This window comes from Labrus mixtus, chromosome 21 (genome assembly GCF_963584025.1).
Source record: "Labrus mixtus chromosome 21, fLabMix1.1, whole genome shotgun sequence".
Taxonomy (NCBI): Eukaryota; Metazoa; Chordata; class Actinopteri; order Labriformes; family Labridae; genus Labrus; species Labrus mixtus.
In genome coordinates this window covers 15063768-15086314 of record NC_083632.1, presented here as the reverse complement: position 1 = coordinate 15086314, position 22547 = coordinate 15063768, and the positions used below count along the sequence as shown (strand labels likewise).

Below are 22547 nucleotides of genomic sequence, written 5' to 3'. Positions count from 1 at the left end.
CTGAACCAAAGTGTACACACTCATGGTGTCCCCTGCAAACAATGTATTTTCTTGACAAAGTGGTCGTGACTGAACGCCGGTAGGTGGCGTCCATCAGAGAAATCCTGGTACTGATCCAAGCTAACAGGTCATTAAACTGAGACCTGGTCAAATAGCAGGAAGTAGCACGGAAACAAAATTTGTCATCCAGACACAGTGGATGGAGACATTGACCAACCTGTGTGAGTCGAGGTGACGTTTGATTTCTTGCATATCTAGAAGAGCGGATACTTCAGCGTTGTCTTTAACCAACGCAGATAAACACAACGCTGAGGATTGGTAAAACTAGTGTGGAAAAACAGGCCCAAATTCGCTCCCCTTTTTGTCTGAACGCAGCTCAAAACCAAAAAAGAATGTTAATCCTAAAGAGGTTAAAAAAACCTTTCAGACTTGTCAAAGCTCCTCCAAAAACACAGAGCAATAAACAACTATTCAGAGGCCAAATGACAACTTTAAAACGCTCATATGAAAGTCACATTTTCATCTTAGCTCAGTTTAAAACTCGAGCCACGGGCCTCTACAGATGTCGGCCATGTTGGAAAATGGTCCCTATCGTCTGGGAGTTTGGGGTCTCTTATTACAAACTTTTAGTAGACTTGTGGCTCTTTTAGGAGGGGATAAAACCAAACATCAATGTCGGAGGAGCTACAGTGTAGACCAGACATGTTTCTCTCTTTATATCCACGAGAGTGAGGGGCGTCCGTTCCGTTCTTAACGCTTCTATCCGTCACGTGAAATGGTGCAAACACACTGAAGACACGACACATCTGTTCTTCACTCTCGGGCTACACAGGAAGCCGACTTACCGCCGGTAATCTGAATCTCCGGGGTACATGTTGTAAAAATTTCAATTTACTAGAATGTTCATATTAGATTCTAAGATAATATTGAGGTGAATATTATATTGTATCTTTATGAAGGGTTACCAATAAAGTTCCCGTGGAAAAGAAGAAACAGCTGTTATCGTGTGATTCTTCAATAAAAAAAATCAAACTGCACACGTGATCTTTGCTGTGATACGTTTATTGCTCGTCTTTCTGTAGTATACACGGAGGCAGGCAGATATGTTTTTACAAAAGTAAAGCAAGTCAGTGGTCAAGCAACATGGAGGCTTCTGTCAGATCAGGAAGAACCCAACCGGAGAAATAAGGCAAATCTGTTTAACAGAAGACGGCTAATAGAGAATATCAGCTTTGTCATATACTTAACATTGGTTTTAATCTCCTGAATGAAACCATTGAACCCATTAAAGAAGTGGAACTCTTCCTAAGAAGCAGGATACAAAACAATATTTGGTCAAAACAACACAAGGTGGGCGAATCATCAACAAAACACAGAATCGTCAACGCGATTAAAGAAATAGTTTGACATTTTAAAAGAATATGTCTCAAATCTGTCTGATAAGAATAAGGACAGGTAATAGGCTACACATGAGGTGGACATAGCTTCTTAAACCTGTATTCTGGCTCATGGCCAGCAGGGGGCGACGCCACTGTTTGCATAGAAGCCAAAAAATTTAGCTTAAAGATGTTCTCTGAAAACGACGAGTCTGTCTCCAAGGATAATACAAATCACCACCAAAATAAGTCTTACAAGTGATTTGAACCAAAGTTTGAACAGTTTTTATTTAACGAGTGCTGCGATGCCGGATTTAAGCAGGTCAAATGTGTTTTGATTTGTGCTGGTAACCGATGAGCTAACGTTTGCCGCGTTAAGGTTGCTATGGTGAGGGCTTAACAAGATGCCAACTAGAAAACCTTGAACGGGCTCATTTTGGTTTTACGTTAGCTTACCGGTTGAGAAGCTAGCCGTCCCCCTGTTTCCAATAAGAATTTATGATGAACTAACTGCTAGCTTTAGTCGTTTAGCTATCTCCCTGTTTCCAACATGAACGTAAGTATAACGCTGAGGGCAGACTACACCATCCTTTTGTCTGTTATGATGGTCACTGCCATACATTTGTACTGTGACTTGACTGACACACATGACAGACTACTCGGTCGCACCTGACCAATCATCTTGACCGATTGACCCCCAAAATCTGCTGGTGCCAAAGCTCAACAAATGTTTCCTCTGTCTCGTAGTTCCATATCCCAGTAATAACTTCATCATTAGTCCTTTGCTTGTCTATGTTTGTGACCTGCCAGATCGGGCTCAAATCGTGCTGATAACGTGAAGTCTGACCTTGGCATACGATACGAGTTAAATTGTTAATGTTAGACGTATTGCTGGTGGAGTGGCGTTCTCATCCTCCATCACTTCCAACACGTGCATCGCCGTTGCAAAGTTCAGGCGCCCCGGTCGGCTGGCATACCGGTGTTACGCTAAGAGATGCATCCCTGCCACTGATGCATTCAACTCGCAGAAGTGTTTTAAAACGGGATAACTCTTATTTCTGGGGTCAGATCTGGGATGACAAAGTTTCTGAATTTTTATTCTTAACGTTAGCATGTTTGTTCACGAGATGGTCATAGTCAAGTTTTACGTGCTTCTATTTAGGTCACGATAACCCCGCCCCCAACCCCTGATGTATGCCGTTCTTTCTTGTAGACCAGCGAAGAGTTGGTGCTACTCTGGGACTGTTTTTATTTCTGGCCCAGAGATGTTGAAACACAAATAACTGATGCTAGATTAGACTCTGAACCAGCCCTGGAACTGGTGTGATGGTAAAGGGGTAATCTTATGTTAGTTCGCGGATTTAGAAGTTAGCTGTCTCCCTGCTAACTACTATCTTTAGCCACATGTTTAGCTTAAAGATATGACAGCGTCATTCTCCTCAGACTCCTGAGAAAGTTTGAAAAGCAAAAACTAAACTAAAACTAAAACTTTAAAGGTTTTTAGAGTCTGACTTTTTTTTTTTTTTCGTGTAGCTTCTGTGTGAAAAAGGCTGGCTCTGGTACGCTAAGTTTAGGCTGTGCTCATACGCGGTATTCACAGTAGAGGTCTGAATATATTACATTTCCTATTCACAAGTGCTCATAATGGTCATTTCCACTTCATATGGTGAACTGACATAAGAAAACATGGCTTTTCAAAGTGGTTCCTTCATGTTTCATCACATTTTTAAGAGACTTAATTTACTGGGAAATATCTGCGGTCAGATCGACTGCACAGGAAGTTTCCAGTAAATCAAAGAGCCCCAATCTATAAGAAAGGAATGTCAGTATAAATACACGATAAAGCATACATTAAAAACACAAAATAAATAGTTAATTGGCCTGGGTACAAAAAAAGAGTATTTTTCATGATTGGTCAAATAAAATAAAACCAGTTGATGCCGGAGCGTCTTGGATTAGTAAACTAATTGTAAAAGGGGAAAGAAGCATAAACATGTCATAAAAATATGTTGCAGATATTTGCCTGGTAATTAAAACCAATAAGACCAAAGATTTTCAAAATAAAAGTTGAATTCTCTCCATTACGTCATTCTGTGGATTAAAAAACGCCAAATAGTGAACAGATGAAAAAAGGCAAAGACAAACATTTCTACACACATAATTCTACTCTCAAGCAAACTGTGACAAAAGTGTTTTTTATGTAGAGGTGCACAGTGTGTCATATTTACATCGATAATAATCCCATTACATATTACACTTGGATTTGTGGTTCGTTTCGTCTCCCACGCCGCTGACAAAATATGCAGACGTCATCATGTCTCTGTCGGTACAAAGAGTTCATATATTTACAAAATGGCCGCCAAAGCATCCAATTCACCTTGTATTTCCTTTTGTTTTAGTTTTTTCCAGTAATACAAACTCAGAGGATATACAATGATTGTCACAAGTCCAGGTGGTGTAACACTGATATTGCATAAAGTGTTGGAATAAAGCACGTAATCATACTTTCATAAACTTGTTAATCAGGGATGTAACGATACCACGCAGGACAATCAATACATCGATACAAATATGGACAATTTTAATCTGTTTGACAAAAATATATATTTCAATACAATGTTTTAACCAGCAGAGGGAGCTTGTGGGAAAAGAGCAAGAAATAATTAGGGGGCCCTACAACCTGCATTTATCTCCGTGATGTTATGCCAGCGTCCCTCTGCTTCCTGTTTCTGTTTTCTCACCTATAGACGGATAACTCGTCTTTATTTTCTTTTGTTCACTTTTTAGAAAAACATTGGTTTTCACAGAAATAATGCATGCAACATTTAGCAGGGCAGGGTTTCCTACTGTCATTGCAAAACTTGCACATTTTGGGCGGCTGATGTGGTTTAAAGTTTGTGAGCCCTCAGGGGGCCCCCTACTGGTCTGGGGCCCTATGCACGTTTAGCTAAGGTGTCAAAAAGTTGATTCATGGTCTTTTAAAAGCCGTCTGTTTTCAATCCCATGTTTACAATCCATAATTTTTTTATTTTTTTAAAAAAGTATGCTTTTTGTATTTTGTATTGTCTTAATACTTCCTGTTTAGATTTTTTGGTAGTGCTTTTATTTTGAAAGACTATAAGGATCGGTAAAAGTGAAACGTTTGAGGACACTAGCTGGATTTAACTTTGGACTCGTCAACTGATCGGGTCGAGGTTTTTCTTTTTAGGGAAATGAGAGATTCGAAGGCACAGAGGAGTCATTTCTTTATCACAGCGAGAGCAGAAAGACGTACAGAAAGGAACAAAATGACACGCGCATGTGAATTAAAAAAACTAGGGCATTAACTTCGGCACTTAACCGCATCGCGATTGATGCTCTGACGCTGTATCACATCTATGTTTATAAAGAAAATAAGGAAAAGGGATGTTTTGTGTTTATATTGTCTGAGATCGCACGTTGCGTGTATCGTCACATCCCGATCATGAACCCTTCCTGTGTTCGCTTTGAGATACTTGTCGGCAGTTTTTGTGCATAAATGTAAAAAAAAAATGGACAGAGGTTGTTTTAATCTTTTCTTTGGATTCTGTCTATTTCTCTGTAGATACATTTCTTACATCACACACAATCTCTTAATGTCGGCTGACAGTCTGCTTCATTTACGTCCCACTGTTTCATACAAAAGGCAAACTCTGGCGTTCGGACTGAAGCAGTTAAGGCAGAAGTTCTTTGGTTTGGTTGGAGCTGAAGTGAGCAGTTTGCACTGTTCCTCGCAGGCTGGTGTTAGCATGATGCTAGCTAGTACTTGGCGGGCGTTGCGTTCACCAGTGCTCCAGGTGGAGGTCCATGGCAGAGTTCAGGTTAATGTCTGTCACATCCAGGAACTCTGTGTTGAAGATGCTTGGCCCGGTGGGTGGAGCCACGCTGAAGGCCGTAGCCGAGCTGGGCGGGGTCAGGTCCAACCACTCCATCGTCTCCCACGGTGTCTCGTTGAACGTCATGCTCACCATGCCCTGCACCTCGGGGCCGCAGGACACCTTGGTGTTAATGCTAATTGGGGACAGAGGCGTGTCCATCAGCTCTCTGTTGGTCATCAGTTTGTCCTGTTGGGGGTGGTGCGGGTGGCGGTGATGGTTGTGGGGGCTGCCGTAACCCTCGCCGTCTCTGTTCCCTTCGTCCTCCTGCCCTCCGTCCTCAGCAGCCATTTTAAGGAGAACACCCTCCGCTCCCCGAGCGATCGGACTCCCCAGCAGAGTCTCCAGGTGGCTCTCTGCGATGTGATTGGCTGCGTGGTCGTACGGCAGCTGGGAGGGGCTCAGGTGCTCGTAGTGTCGGTGGAACCTCGGGATGAGGAGGCCGGGGCACCCTGGGGACACATTAATGTGAGGCACAACTTTGGTTACAGAGGACCGCTCCCTCTCTTCTCGGGCGTTAGCGGGCATCTCTTGAAGAGAAAGAGGAGAGGAGGGAGGGTCACTGCACGTTCTGATCAAACCCCACTGTGGGGTAAAACTCTGACCTCAGACCAGCTCACTTAATATGTAGATTTTAAACCTCTTAGCGTGTGCAGTGCTAGCTATGCCAAACGGTCGGAGCATAATGTGTCCTTACCTCCGCTCTCTATGAGCACGTCCAGCAGCTCGTCCATCTGCTGACTTCTGGTCAGCTGCTGTAACAGAATCAAGACAGTAACTGTTAACCGAATGCTACTTTAACACTGAAGTTCAATTCAATCAAACAGTCGTTAAAAAATAAATAAGCTTTCAAGCCGTCTACAAAGAGATGCAAAAGTTAGAGATGTAAAAGTTCAGTTTAAATAGTCGAGATGAAACGAGTGTTACCCAGGATTTACTCAGATTATATCACTGTTTGCACCTTATTTAGGCTTTTATTTTGAATTTTTGTTCGGTCCACGCTGACGGTACGTATTCTCCTGTTTGAATTCAACCCTGCTTTTATTTTGAAATAAAGTAAGGCCCTTCCTGTAGATTGGAGGTTAGGACATAAAGTTAAGCACAGAAACAGGAAGTGGTTAGGGATCCCAAACTGACGTCAAACAGCTCAAAGGAACAGTAACAAAGGTCAATGTGTGATGTCATCAGGTGGATTACTTTGGATTCGTCAGGTGAGCCGTCTGAGAGTTTGTGACATTTAAGATTGAAATACGGCCGAGGTCTCCCCAGGACTTTCACTATTCGCTGTATTTTGGAAAATTGGAAATTAGAAAGTTTGTGTGATTTGAAGTTACCGTGAGAACAGCAGAGTTAACGACTCTAAAACAACGTTTGAGCTTCCCATCTTCACCTCCCCAATTTGAGCGCAATAATGAGGGAAATATGGACGGCATGCGATATTTGCCAGCTTGCTGTGCCTGCCGTATTCTGTCAAGATGTACGTTTAGCCCCACCTCTCTTTACCTCGACCACGGAAAGCTACATCTGTACCACTTTAACATCCATCTGCGTCAGGCTTTTTATAAGGAGGGTGTAAAGTTAGTGTGGGGAACAAAGCGAATGGATGAGTTTAAGAAGCGTGACACAGTTGATGAGACAAAAAAAAACAGGAGACAGGAGGAGGAAGAGTGGAATCAGAGCAACGCCAAGAGTCAAATAAAATCTTTTGACCAGCCATTCGTCTGCTAAATTTAGTGTAAATTTAGAGTTTACCTGCTTGACTGCATCCTCATAGCATGGGGGCTGTCTTAAGTCATCTGAATCTGAGCTACTGACGGCTGGGGGGGGGGCCTGGCTCTTTAGGCCAACATGCCGAGGAGAGGGCACTACTGACATCTACATGAGACAGGTGAAAAGTGACGTTAGCCCACCAGTTACAGTAAGAGGGGGTTTCAAATGTGAAAGTACTGCACATTAGAGATAAAGAATCCGGCCCTTGTGATGGGATCAAAAGAAAGTTGGCGTTGTTGTGTGATGAAAACAGATGAACACACACATGGATAGAGAAGAGACAAACGGGTATGTGGATGTGAGGTGATGACTAAGTGACACTGACGGCACGCTGCAGATGCTGTGAATGATCAACATGCTCACCTTTGGGTGCATGCTGTGGTTCTCGGTCTTGACTGAGCCAGTGTGACCACACTCTGCAGAGTTTGGAAAGACTCCCTGAAGGCCTCTTTGGTCGGAAGGATAAGAACAGTTAACCGGCAGAACGCCGTTTTTCTGCTGCATCTGTGGTTATCAAGACAAAAGTATATATCTGAAAGGGAAGTTACAGGAGATACAGAGATCATATATTTACAGCGGTTTAGAGAGGACGTAGGGACGAAGGGAAACTCAAACCTAATCCAACCAAACAGTTCTGTCAGTAGTATGTAAACCTGCGGTGTTTAAGCAGCAGAACACAGCTGGCAGTAAGGAAAGGGTTAAGACGATGTACCAGAGTCCCTTAGCTAAAGCTAGCTACACACTAGACAATTTAAGGCCTGATTCTTCCCCCCAAGTGATCAGGGGGGCTTGACTTGATTTGCTTAACACAACTGATTATTTGTCCAAATAATCCTCAAGTGTGTTAATACGATTATTTTACTGCTCTTGATCAAGTCAGAGCCTCCTTAATCTGGAATCTAAAACATCTAACATGTTTGATATTTATGACATCAGGTTGGGCTGCTTCTGACGGGATACCTGCAGCAGCCAGTGAGAGCGAGCAGACCGGGAAGCCTCACCTCCGGCTGCAAATTTGATAAAACTATGCCTAAACATTACAGTTAGGTACTGTGATGATTAAATGCAGAAGTACATGGTTGGCACCATAACTACTTGGTTTGGTTTAGACTACATAGCAAGGTACAAAAGACGACATTTTCATGCATAAGAACGACAAAGCAGTGCAACAAAACTACTTGAGTCGCTGTGGACACCAAACCCACACGGCTAGGCACCAACATGACTCTGTTGGATACCGACTTTTAGGGATAAGGCACCAAAACTACATGGTGAGGTTGAGGAGATCTTAAAGGGGACATCTTATGAAAAATCCTCTTCTACAGTGTTGTTGAACATATATTTGGGTAATTTTATTTCACATTTTGAGTGTCTACTGACCCACAAAATGTGAAATAAACCCATCCAGTCCTTTGTTTGTGGTCTGCATAAGTCTTACAACACAGAGAAAAATGCAAAGTTTCAAATTTGCTCTCCTTGTGATGTCACAGTGGGATTCTGGTAGAAAAAATCCCCTCCCCTCCCCTCCCCTGGTATCTCCACTTAATGGACTCCACCCCCTGCCGAGAACAAAACTTTTGTGCAGGTCCACCATTTTTATTCTCGCTACAGAGGAGTGATGTCTCAGGGGGGGCTCGTTGCATTTAAAGAGACACACACACACCAAAATGGAGCGTTCTGAGAGAGCTGGTTTATACAGGGTCACAAACCTCCTCTGGTGCTTGATTCATGTTATATTTTGACCAAAGCACAGCACAGATGTTTCATTTAGACCACAGGGGACTGTTTGAGAAGGGGGGTCAATATGTCCTCTTTAAGATAAAATTATTGATGGTGAAGGGGAAAGAGTAACTGGGCATGTGCAGGAGTTTGGAATCTAAAGGGTTAATATCCAGACACAACCTTGAGATTATAAAGACCCACAGTTAATAACTTCTGACTTAACAATAAAGAGCTCAGTTGGTAAATTTGATAAAGCAGCTATTTATTGTAGATCTGGAATTTAAAAGTAAAACACACGTTACCTGCATGTTGCGTACTCTGTTGTTGCCCTGCGGGTGGGGGTGACGGCAGCCGTCCCTCCCCAGCGACGGTGTTAGCATGTAGGGGTGATTTGGAGACGACGGCTGGGGGCTTCCCGAAGGCTTTCCAATGGGGGAGTCCTGCGGAGAGCACTGTGGACTCAGGAAAGCGGACATTGTGGAGGGGCTGCCCGTGGACGGGGTGGTGTCCATACACTGCGGTCCACTGGGGCCCCCCATACCAGAGAGGGGGGCGCTGCAGTGTCCCATCTCCTCCATGCAGCTGCCAGGTGAGCTCTTCAGCTGCTTTGGAGAGGACAGAGGACAGCTGGAGGACAAAGACATGGGCTCCTGCTTGATCGTCACCCCGAAGAAGTGCTGTCCCATCATGGGGGGAGTCTGCTGGTGGTGCAGGGGAGGGTGAGGTGGAGGAGGGACGGTGTCTTGTGTTGCTCCGTAGCAGCGTTTCCTCTTGTGGAGCTGCATCTTTAACTCCTCAACCTAAAAACAGTAGAACCATACAGATATTCTGTCAGTCGTAAAAATAATTAGTTAAATGTCCCTGTAACACTTTTAGGTTAGACCTGCATTAACCTCCAGTGCTTTTGAATGAGGCCACTGTTGAAGCACCAAAAGCTGCAGTTCCTTGAATGTCCACTAGAGTCTGTCTCATGCAGTGAGTCAGTCACCATAGAGCCCCATGTTAAAATGTCCAACTTTACAGCAGAAATAAACATGTTTACAGCCTGGTACGAAAACTGTTTGGGTCTCTGTAGCTCATTTCATGCTTTGAGGCTAATTTGAATAGAAAGGGAACAGTTTTCCCAAATGACTTCATCATGTTTCATTTCATCACACGCAAACAGCACGGACACCGTTTACTCTGCAGCGCAGTGAGGGGAGCTTTTAACACTTTGGGTGTGTTTAGTGAATTAAGACCGTGTCTTTTTGACTCACTTGCCGTTTAGCAGGCACAAAAATCCTTACAATAGTAAATGGACTTGAGCTCGTAAATGTATGACTACTCAAAGTGCTTTCACACCGCAGGTCACACCTACACATTCACACACTGATGGTAGAGGCTGCTGGGTAAAGAGTCCATGAGAAGTAACTAATCCCAATCATTCACAAGCCGCCGAAGCAGCGGGAGCAACTGGGGGTTAAGTTTCTTGCCCAAGGACACATTTATTTATTTATTTATAAACATAGGACATGTTGCTGAAGGATCTGGGGATCGAAACCCCCCAACTTTCCTGTAGACAGCCGGCCCTTTAGTAAATCAGTTCCTGATTTCCTCACCTGTCTCTGCTCTTGGTGCAGCTTCCACGTCAGCTCCTCGATCACCTTCTGCTTCTCCACCAGCATTTTATCTTTCTCTGCTTCCATGCCCTCCATACCGCCGCCCTCCCCCACCCTCTGCGATCCCCCAAGGCCGTCCTCCATGCTGAGATGGGCGGGTGACGGCTGCAGGTTGAACTGGGTCGGCGAGGACATGGGTACGTCGCTGAAGCTGTCGGGGAGCGAGCCGCTGAGGGAGAGCTCGGAGGAGGCGGGGGAGATGGGCGGGGTGGAGGAGGTGCTGGGGTACGGGTAGTAGCCCCCATGGGAGAGAGCGCTGGAGGAGGAAGGAGACTGGTAGGAGGATAGGGAGCCTGTGGGTGTGACGGGGAAGGTGACTGTGGTGATGTCGGAGGAGCCGGACGGGGAGGAGCCGGCGTTGGAGTCTTTGAAGGGTCGGAGCCTCTCGATGAGGGCGGTCTTTGTGCCGGAGACGGGCATGCCCCGAATACGCAGGTGCTGCCTGAGCTCTGACACCTGACACAGAAACAAACAGATGTTAGACTTTATGTAATGAAAGCAGAACATCAACCGTCATTTTCCTTCGTAACACCTACCTTTAGGTCGTCCAGATTCGCCGGCAGGGGCCCAGGTTTGACCGGAGAGATGGTGCTCTGGTTTGGATAGGAGTTCTTCACCGGGGAGGAGGAGTTACAGTTTGTTTGGCTCGATGGACCGTTGGAGGTGCAGACTGAGAGCTGCTCACTGACGCCTCTACAGTGGGAGAATCACAGTGGATTAATCCTCCACCAATGCTTCATTGATGTTCAAACAATAACACAAATTCTTTCTGAGTTTCTGACTCCGATTGAGACTCACTTGTGTGTTTGGCTCTGTGGGTGGGGCTGGTAGCTGAACGCCGGCTGTCTCTGATGGGCTTGTGTGTGTGGAGTGTGTGTGTGCTGCTGCTGCTGCTGCTGCTGCTGCTGGGACTGTGTGTGAGCGTGTTTCTGCTGGCTGAGGATCTGCAGCTGCAGGAAGAGCTGCTGCTGCTGGAGCAGGCGGGCGTAGGCCGAGTCCATGGGCGGAGGGGACTTCTCCGCCTTCTGGTCCGGCGGAATGTACTGATGGTACTTGAGCTTCTTCACCTTCGGCTTCACATCTTTGGGCTTCTTGTGCCGGTTCTTGTCAGACGTCTTTGACTGTTCAGGGTGGGGAGAGAGAGAGAGAGAGAGAGTGAGAACATGCATACTGAAGCTTTAAAAGAAGAAAAGAAAAAGGTGGAGGTAAGTCCATTAGACGATGCCGACCTTGACGATAGCGGGAACAGGTATTGGGGGAGTGGCCTGGTTGTTGTTGGCAGCAGTCTGACCTTCATCGTGGCTGTGATCAGGAGGGTCTTGGCCCGTACCTCCCTGTGCACAACACAAAACCAACATGCTGAGAAAAGTATTTTGTGTATCTGTGCAGAGCTGCTCCAATAAAAGTAGCTCCTTAAGACGACGTCTGTATCCTGAATATCTTTAAAGGTCCAACCAGTGAGATGTGTAGTGAGTGAAATGATAAAGTGGCCTTACTATATGATCAGACATTAAGGAAACATGCTATGTTGAAGTGCTGGCTTCTCTGACAACAATGCAGCAGCCAGTATGTCCTCCTTCTAACTTTAGATTCTGGTCCTGAATGCTCTGGATTTGTTTGGACCAGAGACGGTAGGCTTTTTATGCCTTTATTTTAGAAATGGTACAGTGGATAGAGTGGGGATTGACATGCAGGAAAGAAGCCACAGGTCTGACGAGACCCAGGGCCACACTCTTGGAGGACTATAACCGCTGTACATGGCGCATGCACTTACCACTACACGTCTGTTTTGGACGCCCCCCCTCAGACATGAGATCAGTTCACAGCTCATTTGCATTTAAAGGGACAGACACAGAAACAGCCTGTTCTGAACAGGGCTGAAATAGAGGGGTTTATAGGCATGATCAAATACAGGATCAGAGTGGATTTAGAACAAGAAACTTCACAGACATGTTTTGAGGAGCTCTGAGACTTATTAACACTGATTGAAGAGGAGGAGGATATGTGACCTTTAAAAAGATCTACATGTTGGGGAGAGAAATCTTAAAACCAGTCTGACTAAACTGAGCCGAGAAACAGGATCTGTTTTTTAATGGACCTGTCGTCCTCAATGCTTTAAACAGAATCATCATACAACATTTATCGACATAATGAAAACAAACTTGTATTTAGAAATATCACATAACCTGTTTAATAAAAGGTCAGAATCAGTTCTGTCAAAACTGCAGCAGAGAATATCTTCATCATTTCACATGTTTGGTGTTCAGACTGCTCGAGTTGTTTTCTAAATGCTGCCTCGGATTTTATGGTTTTGCTCTGAATTTCTGTTTTTCTTTTTATTCCTCTGCAGGATTTTCAAGTTGAGCTGAGGATCTTTCTGCATGACAGTAAGTTTGCAATCCAACCGTTAGAAAAAAAGTATTCATAAACAAGATTTCTTCATCTGACACGTGGAATTACGCTCGATGAATCTGCTGGAACATTTCAGAGACAGACGTCTGACATGTAAATAATCCTGCTCTGGTATCACGTTTAAATCTGTTTACTGTTAATGATGGCGTCCATTAGGGTGAGGTCATCGTGTTTGAAAGGGTGAGTGGAGAGGAAGTTAACGGCAGCTGTGGAGGCAGGAATGTGACACCTGAGCGGTTCAACTGAGTCCAACGGTCTGAGGAGGTGCAGTTCACTCCGTCGCCACAAGAGGACACCAGAGGCAAATAAATGGAGGAGGGTGCAACCGGAGAAAAAGAGCACATGCAGAAGGACTTGAGGGGACGATAGAGGTGAGTTCTTACCTGTCGGGGGCTGGTGAGGGCGGGCGAGGAGGACGAGGAGGCCGTGCTGCCCACAGCCTCGGACGACGGACACGCCGAGCCCGGAGACTCATCGCTGTGGTGCTGCTCCGGAGACAGACTCTCACTGCTGCTGTCCTCCTCGAACGCGTACGAGTCCTCCTGCTTGGGGAACTTTCCGTGGTTCACTGTGAGAGGAGCACAGAGACAGGAGGAGGGTTAACAGAGTGGAGATTTCAGACCTTTTTATTTCTTGCTGCAGAGATCCGGGGAACACGAGGGGGTCGTGAAAAGTAAGTCCGATGGAGCCGAGACCTAATCCGGCTGATCTGAACCTCTTTATTAGGAGGTAAAACTGAAACATGCCCGTCCAAAATGTCACCGATAATCCCTCACAAGTACAGAAGGTCCAGATTGATCCAGAGAGTCTGATGTCTGTTTTCTGCCCTCCGTTTGGATGATTTCACCTCCTGCCTTTTGTTTTCTAAGAAGTTTGTCCTGCTTGTTTAAAAAGTGAAGGCCTGCTTATGTTTCTTACTCGGTGAGATAAGAATTTGTCTGCTGTACTGCTGCATGAAGACAAAACTACCAGACGATACTTCTACAATTTGACAACATCAGAAACCCTTTTGTCAAACATATCGACAAATCAAGTGTTTGTGTTCATGCATATTTAGTACATGAGTACGTTTATTTATCTTAAATTATAAAATCAGGAAACTGAGGCGCTCTCTTTTAGACTCTCTTATATAACTTGTACTAAGCCCTGAACGCATCATGTCAGGCCCAGGAACTACTAAACATTTGCACAGCAACATTTTCACAAGATGGTATGACAACATGAAGCATGATTCACTCAAACACAAAACTACTGAACCTGGCCTTTTCAAGTCAACTTTCTGCAGGAAGTCTGGGTGAGGCAAATATTTTGTATTTTCATCCTCGGCATGAGAGCCAGATTGAGCTAACCAGCTACTTTCTATCTGTTGTCCCTGGTCTGATGATGGCAACAGTAAAGTACAGATGCACCTCCTGTTATCCTCTACCAGAGACCAGCGATGCCTGTGTTCTGCAAGACAGATGAATGTTTTTTCTGAATGTAGTGATGTGTGTTTGCAGAGAGTGATGTATCAGCTGTTTGTGGTTTAAAAAAAATCATCGTCCTCAATCTCTGCAGGGATCCTTTCTGTCATGGTGTCACACACTTAGAGTAACTACCGTAGCCTGTCAGGGACAAAAACAACAACTTTTAGAGGATGCTCTCTGATTTGTTTGAGGATTACATTGCAGCCGTTGCAGCCTGTTTCACTGCTGCAGGCTACTGGAGACACTCAGGAACGGCAGCACGTTGATCACACTGAGTGTCCTCTAGCTGAGCGCCGGTATTCACACATTTCCTGTGTGTCACTCACACCTTGTACCAGGGAGGTGTCACGCTGCGTGTGTGAGACACTTTACATTCAGCTCGCCTCTGATTGGCCGGGCTGATAGTGAGCGCAGTTTTAATTGGTTGATCTGAGAGTGGCTATCACACAGAAGCCAGTGTGTGTGTGTGTGTATAAGATTCTCTCTTTGTATCCAAACATGTGACGGGCAGGAACAGACCCTGGTTTCAATCACAGCACCAGACACGTTCTGTGCAACTCAATGACCTCCACACACACGCACACGCACACACACACACACACACACACACACACACACACACACACACACACACACACACACACACACACACACACACACACAGCTTCGTCCTGAATGCCACTTCCTCACACCTGTTCACGATGAACTCTTTACTCTTGTCCAGCTTTATGTATGTTCTCTCTTCACATCGACCAATCATAGGTCTGTACTACAAAGACAGTTCCACACACACTGGTTATTTTTTTTCAATAAGCTGGCTCGACCAACCCTGAAGATGCAGTTAGAGATAACAGGTATGATAAAGCTGCTTATCAACTATCTCTATTAACTCAGGCTGTCTGCTTCAGGCTCTGAGCGCTCTCACAGAGAAGGTTTGAATGTTGATTTACAGCCGTCTGCTTCAGTCATGCAGTGCTTCCACTGTGCTTGTGCGTTTGCATGGAGGTTCACGGAGGCCACATTAAGCTGCGTGCAAAATCTCTAAGTGTGGAGCGGGGGTGCGTTCTTGATCTAAAGTACCTCTTTCAAGAAGTACGGTCACTTCTCCCTCACCCACCAACCAAAATCAAGGAGGGGCGGGACATCGACTTAGTCAAAAACAATGGCAGAAGAGGAACTTTTCTGATTCTTGTTTCCAAGGGAAGTGGAAGTGCACTGAGCACACACACACACTGGTAGTCATTGGTAACCACGCAACAGTGAACGCCAGTGAGACGAGCCCTGAGCTTAAGGTAGCTAGCGTGCTAGCGTTAAGAAAGTAGTTTAAGCACACATTGGCCGACCCTTAATGGTTCATTTGAAAGTCCAGCCACATTTTTTGTTTTTGCTTATGTTGCATATCAATCATTACTACCTGGACATCAGCGCCCTGCAGGACGTGAACTAGAAGGAAGTGTAGAGCTGCGGAACATGCTGCTATGTGTTCATTTTGTAACCAGGACATGTTGTTCACTCTGTCAGCAGGAGTCTGTCTGTCAGTTTGACTTCACCGGGTGATTGAAATGTCCGCATTGCAGGAAATCTGTGAGCAGCGTGCACTTCCTCTTGTTAAGTGTCTGTTTTAGAGGTGACATGGGGTCACATAGTTTGTAAACGAGGCTGAAATCATCTTTGGGAGTGTGTGTGTGTGTGTGTGTGTGTGTGTGTGTGTGTGTGTGTGTGTGTGTGTGTGAGGGGATGTGGAGCTTTAATGTGAGGGGTTAATGCAGCAGCCTGCTCCTGTCACAGAGCTCTGCAGGACGGCAGGCCAGAGACAAAGAGGGAGGAGGAGGGGGACACAAATATACACACAGGTACGCCCACACGTACACACAAGGACGCTCTCAAAGTGAAACACTTCTAAAGAAAAGGGTGGACCCAAATACAGCTGCTGCTCATCTCAATAAACGGCGCTCCCTAGCCCTGCAGAGGTAAACCGGCCGAGCGCGGCCTGCCGGCTCCTTTACGCAACATGTTTACAGGAAGATGAAGCAGGCAAACATAAAACCGCTGAAGCTCCAGAATCCAAAAAGCACTTTCTGCACATCCCCGAGTGATATAGAGAGAGTGAGTAACATGTTGAGCATCTGAAGACAAACACAGCGAGGTCAGAGCGATGCACGGCGTTAAATCACCGCTGTGTGTAAGCATGCATGTTGTGCATTTTCTTAAATCAAACACTGGAGGCGGCGGAGGTCTCTACATACACTTTAGATGTCAAAGCACCTCTTCTTGAAGAAAAATAGCCACAATAACAACATTTCTGGAGGTCCGCACCGAGCTGAAGAAGGATTTCTGAAAGAAGCACGATGTTCTAAAAATGTAAATAACATTCCCCGAGCAAAAGACACAAACAAATACTTTTTCCTGCTTTGAAATGAGGATCACATTAAGGAGCAAAAACAGGAAACAGGTACTGAGCGTGTGCAGCTGACTCTTTGGTACCACTCTCTAATAAGTCACGTTTTATAGAGTCCAAATGTTACAGGATTGTTGAGGCAGACACGATAAAGCAGCAGATAAAGTGATACTTTCACCTAGAAAGAGTTTTTCCACTCTATGTGTGCTAATTTAACTCTGCAAAGGTCCTCATTCCTCGAAACAAATACTTTGATATACAATGTGAACCAGTTGTAGTGGACAAGCTTCTGCTCAGCTGTTATGCTCTTCTACATGTGCAGGCCGGCTATAAATTATGAATGGACGAAGACTTAACGATGTCACCCAAAGCAGGGGGCACTGTAGTCCCATCGATGGCGGTCTCCGTGTTGGAAATGCTGTCTCAGTCTAACTTTCAGTCAATCTAACGACAGGCTGAGAGCTGGAGCTGAGGCGGGTTTTAAGCCTCCTGACAAACCGCTACACCGCACCCACCTGTCAATCATGTCAGCTACACGCCTTATTGTGAATAACTCTTATCCTTCATCAAATCAAAACGGATGAGTCATCAAAACATTCACCCCCCGTACAGTGTGTGTCGATTGAGACATGAGCTAATCAGACCTATTTGTTTTTTTGAACCAGGCTGTAAACATGTTAATCTCTGCTGTAAAAACAGGCTTTTTTGAATGGGTGTGTATGTGACTTCCTGTGCTTCTGCAGCCAGCCTCTAGTGGACACTCGAGGAACTGCAGGATTTTACACTTCAGCATTGGCTTCAGTTTTCAACACCAGAGGTTGCTGCTTGGTGCAGGCGGCGCTAAGTGGATTGTAAACAATGCAGAATGTCAGAATGCCCTCTGCTGGACAATTACGTTATTATTTCTCCACTTGCTTCAGCTTCAGTTTTTTTGCCACTTTGCTGCACTTGTAACCCCTTATCTACTGGTTTCTGAAGAGTTGTTATGACCTCCACCTCACTTTTGATCAATCTAGAAACAGATAAAGAGGTGCTGCTGAGGCGGACCTTAAGCTCCGGGTAAACAGCGACAACGTGCTCACCTGTCAGTCAACTCAGCCACGCCCCTAAGAATGCAAAGTGTATTCAACAGATGAGTTATTAAAAACAAAAATCACCCCTGTTCAATACAACTATAAGATGTTAATACCAAACAGGGTTCTGTACCAGGCACTCATTGAGGAGGAAAACATGAACTGAAGCTCTCCCCAAACAAACACGTTTAGTCACACAGGTAGAGATGCATCAGGTGTTACAGGTGAGTGACACTACAGTCCTCTGTGTGTACCTGTCATTGTGAGGGCAGAGTCTAGGGGAATGATATTCTTTTGGACCAGCTCCAGGGGCCCCGGCCTGAGAGCCAGCTTCTCGTTCAGGTCCTCGGCTAGCTGCACTCGCTTTAGCCTCATCTGATCGTCCAGAGAGGAGCCGTCTGAGGCCGGGTCTGCACAACACACAGCAGGACGAGGCCGTGAACAACAGGGACACACCACGGAAACACTGAACACAAGTCTGTACAAACTGCAAGGAGAGGAAGGCAACCAAGTATATTCAAACCATCTGTATGAACCATCAGTACTATTTTACATTAAATGGAAAGTTGTGTGTTTGATCGTCATGCTGGTACCAACATATTTCTAACATCTTCGCTATCGCAGCCTTTTTCTAAACTCTGCAGAAGGAAGAACACTACAAGCTAATTTAAACATCACATATTCTTCAACCCGACTCAGAGCTCCCCAAAACATGTGTGTGAAGTTTCTTGTTCTAAATCCACTCTGATCCTGTATTTGATCATGCCTATAAACCCCTCTATTTCAGCCCTGCTCAGAACAGGCTGTTTCTGTGTCTGTACCTTTAAATGTAAATGAGCTGTGTCTGACCACGCCCCCTCTCTGGAAGGGTTTGGGTGTCTCGGTCTTTCCCGCTCCATGTCCTATTGTTTACGGTGAGAAGGCAGACTCAGAGGGCAGAACAAACACCTAGCTGTGGGAGTGTCACCCACCTGGGGGAGGGGCTACTGCCCTTTGTGATGTCATGAAGGGAAAATCTCCAAACGGCCTGTTTGAGCACATTTTCTGAAAAGTGGAGCATTCAGAAGACGGAGAGGATGGACTTTTCTCATCATTAGGGGGTTTGTAGATGGATAAGGGACACATAAAGAGTTAGAGAAACATGGGGAAGTGGATTAAGCATAATATGTGACCTTTAATCTGTTGCTCAATATTAATAATTTCCAACTCAAATAGCAGGTTTATAAAAAATCAGGTTTATGTCACGAAAGAGAGTGAAAGCCAGAAGGATCATCGGTAAGAAATGGACTGGATTAAAGGGTCTCCATCATTACCTAATTTCTCAATTTAAAACATCTGGATGCGATATATATTGTGATTGTTCTGTTTTATTGAAATCATTCATGTAAGCAGTTTATCTCTGCAGACATTTCCCCGAGCAGCAGAGCACACGTGTCCACACTTATCCTTCAATAATCAATATTTCGCTTTAGGATCAGTTCTGATTTCGGCTCTGTTGCTCCACTCCCTCAGCAGCCGACACTTTGAGCGCTGAAAAAATAAATGGAGCTGCTGTAATTAAACGTGTGCAGCGGGGGAGATTTTCTACCTTCCACCGCTCCCTCTGTTAAATCCAGAATAAATAATCAGGACTGAAGGGAACCTGGCCCCGGGGTACAAATCCATCCGCAGGACGGAGGAGAGAAACCACATCAGTTTGATTATCTGAGAGCAAGAAAGAGCAACAGCACTTATTTGGTCAAATGTAATTTTAGTGGGATTTTTGTGAGGGCGGACGGAGGATTCAGAGCCAAACTGAAATGAATGATATCGAGTTTGGTGCTGGACGAGTCAGTTGGAGAATTACAGTCTGATGAAAAATGGATCTGAAATAAGACACTTCCAAAATCAGAGTTAAGTTACGATTAAAGTGCAATATTAAGCATTCTTAATCTCCAAATACAGCAAATATTAGGCTTAATGTCTCTTTCGAAATAAATCTTTCCTACTTCTCTTAAGGACAGCGGCGTGTCCAGACTCTCTGGACTGGGGTGGCCCACCTGGGGCTCTGACTTATGCAGGGGTGGCCTGAAGTTTGTGGGCACACACACACAAATTAAGTTAAGAAATGTTACCATTTCTATCCCCACTAATGATAAGTGTGTAAGTAAGACAATTTGGTAACTTAGAAATCTTCTTAGCTTGATTCTTTCGGGATAAAGATGAAAGAAAAAATGACTGAATAAATCCGACTTCTATAAAAGAAGAGTTATCAGTGGTTGAGATGAGTGGAGACGACATGAACGAAATGATCTGTTTCCATGTTCAAGCACGCAGAGTCCCCGAACATGATAACGGACATGAGAAACTTCTGGACAAATATTGCAAAGACAGGAGGGAATAAAAGATGTTGATTTCATGTGGAATGAAAATGCGAATTAAATTAATTAATATGTTTTATTGTCTATACACACAAAGAGTAAAATAATATTCTACATTTCAGAGACAAAGCACTTTTTTGGGGGGGGCTTTTTGTGTGCCAATATTGGAGAGACAGGACAGTGGATAGAGTCGGAAATCAGGGAGAGAGAGCGAGAGAGAGAGTAAGGAATGACATGCGGGAAAAAAGCCACAGGTTTCGAACTGGGCCGCCTGCTTGGAGTAATAGCATCTATATATGGGGCGCACACAACTGTTTTTGAACAGCTTTTAGCTTGATATAATTTTGTCTTATTTGTCGGATATTTTGGGCTTCATCTTTGCAAAGACTGTTGCTGAACAAAGTCATTATTATTATTATCATGTAGTAGTAATATCTCTTTGAAGAGTAATTATCATAATGACTACAAAAACAAGTTGTGCCTTTTCAAGTACGTCGCACGGATAATAAGGGTAATTTCTGGAAAGTAACCCTCAGCTGAGATGTAAACAGCACACAGGACGCCATATGACCACCAGCAGGATGACATCATGTGTTTATAAGCGAGTCCCCGGCCTCACCTGTCATTCTCTGACCTGATTTAAGAGCTGATTTGACATCACAGGGACACACGCCGCTCTAAGTGTGTTTAAACCGTGGAGTCAAACTGCCTGAAGACGTGTTCGAGCGCTGCTCCGTCTCTTTGAGGCGCAGCGTAACCCGATCCGATGAGTGTGGAGCTGGCTTACAGACGTTTAAACAATCTGCAGCGGTATTAAAACACACAACGCACTTTAAACCTATTGTAATGCATTTACCTGCTGACTGTATCTGTCAGAAGTAAACAGTGCACGGAGAGCGAAGACGTATGGTGCATTAGCGGGAATAATTCTCTTTGTGTTTCCATCCCCAGAGGATTAAAGCACCGCGGCGGAGCGAAAGAAAATGTGTTTTTATGCAGGAAAAAGCTCCGTAAACCTGCAGATACCGCTCTATTATCTTTATGAGGAAATATTAGATGTGTGTGTGTGTGTGTGTGTGTGTGTGTGTGTGTGTGTGTGTGTGTGTGTGTGTGTGTGTGCAGACCCGTGGCCAGCAGACAGACTGTGTGCTCCCATGCAGGCCACACGCCAGCCGGGCCTGAGAGGCTGGGCTGTGTTCTTCAATAGCCTAATAAACACCAGATGTTCCCTGGGTAATATATACACAGACCGTGTGCCGTGTCCATCTCCACAGCAGGAATAACACAGCCGGGCAGAGCAGCCGGCGTCCGAGGGCTCTACAGGAGGAGGAGGAGGAGGAGGAGGAGGAGGAGGAGGAGGAGGAAGATGCTGTGACACCCTGAGTCTTGTGTTTTAAGAACCTAACATACAAATCATGAGTAGATTCTGAAAACATTGACGGATGTATTGAATATTTTGTAAGCCGAATGCCACCTGACTGACTTAAATTATTGTTATTTAATGGAGGGGGGGGGGGGGGGGGGGTAATTGGCTTAAACAATTAACTGTCAAAATAAATCCTAAGTGCCCCCTTCAGTTCTGCAGAGTACCTGTTATTTGTGAAACCCTGCTGCAGCAAGCCGATAAGACATCTCGTGTTTCAGTGTGAGAAAGTGTGCGCCAACAAATTCAACCCTCCTCCATCTGTACCTCCGCCTGCAATCAACAGATAAACAACCAATTGAAACGTTCTTTTTTAAAAGCGCGTTTGGTGCCCCGCTGGCCAATCACGTTCCTCCTTTCTGCCTTATCTGTGACAGACTCCCAGAAACTGATAGAGGCTCGCCGGGCCTCTGGATTCCGTTCCCCCGCACACTTACCAGCAGTTTATCTGCAGGCTGGAGCCGCTGGGAAATGGCAAACGGTGCCAGAGATATCATTGGACAAATCCCCGACCTGCAAGTCCCCGTGTTGTTCCTGCAGCCGAATACAAAGCTACACATAGGAGTCGCACACTGCTCCCTGGTTGCCCACAGCAACAAGACTTTGCTCTAATAAAGACCTGAGAGATCTTAGTCATAAAGACTGTTGTCTGTGTTTTATCTCATGCTGAACAGATTGATTCTCCAAAGTCAGCATTTCATTCCTGATGTAAAAATGCAGGAAAATAAATTGATTTGTGTGACACTTTGGCATGAGCCACAAACACCTAAAGAACACAAGCGAACATGAATCACGGCCACTGTTAGACCGCTGCGTACGCTCAGCACTGCTTGTTCTCATCACGTTGTCGTAGGTGACACTAAGAGTACAAAGCCTGGCTCTTATAATATATATGTTGTTGTGTTCGGATGCGTCGCTGCTTTGATGTGTCACTCTGCTGTAAACAGGTACGGGACATGTAAATCTGGACGAGCTGCACGAGAGCATTCCTCTGCG

The 22547-nt window shown here is 45.1% G+C and overlaps 1 protein-coding gene across 6 annotated transcripts in view; it reads right to left on the bottom strand.

Annotated features, from left to right (window-relative positions):
• Positions 1 to 1044: 1044 nt before the first annotated feature.
• Positions 1045 to 22547, bottom strand: part of myocd (myocardin) — a 30014-nt gene continuing 8511 nt past the window's right edge. For 2 of the 6 annotated variants that reach the window (XM_061027585.1, XM_061027588.1), the window contains 10 exons: positions 13215 to 13399; positions 11649 to 11753; positions 11218 to 11540; positions 10956 to 11112; positions 10360 to 10875; positions 9064 to 9561; positions 7403 to 7543; positions 7022 to 7144; positions 5967 to 6024; positions 1045 to 5799 (listed from right to left, as the gene is read on the bottom strand). In XM_061027585.1, coding sequence (XP_060883568.1) covers positions 5177 to 5799; positions 5967 to 6024; positions 7022 to 7144; positions 7403 to 7543; positions 9064 to 9561; positions 10360 to 10875; positions 10956 to 11112; positions 11218 to 11540; positions 11649 to 11753; positions 13215 to 13399 — 2729 coding nt within the window. In that variant the 3' untranslated portion in view covers positions 1045 to 5176. Of the gene's footprint in view, positions 5800 to 5966; positions 6025 to 7021; positions 7145 to 7402; positions 7544 to 9063; positions 9562 to 10359; positions 10876 to 10955; positions 11113 to 11217; positions 11541 to 11648; positions 11754 to 13214; positions 13400 to 18022; positions 18179 to 22547 lie in introns of all 6 variants that reach the window. The other 4 variants (XM_061027582.1, XM_061027583.1, XM_061027584.1 and 1 more) reach the window with 4 other exon arrangements.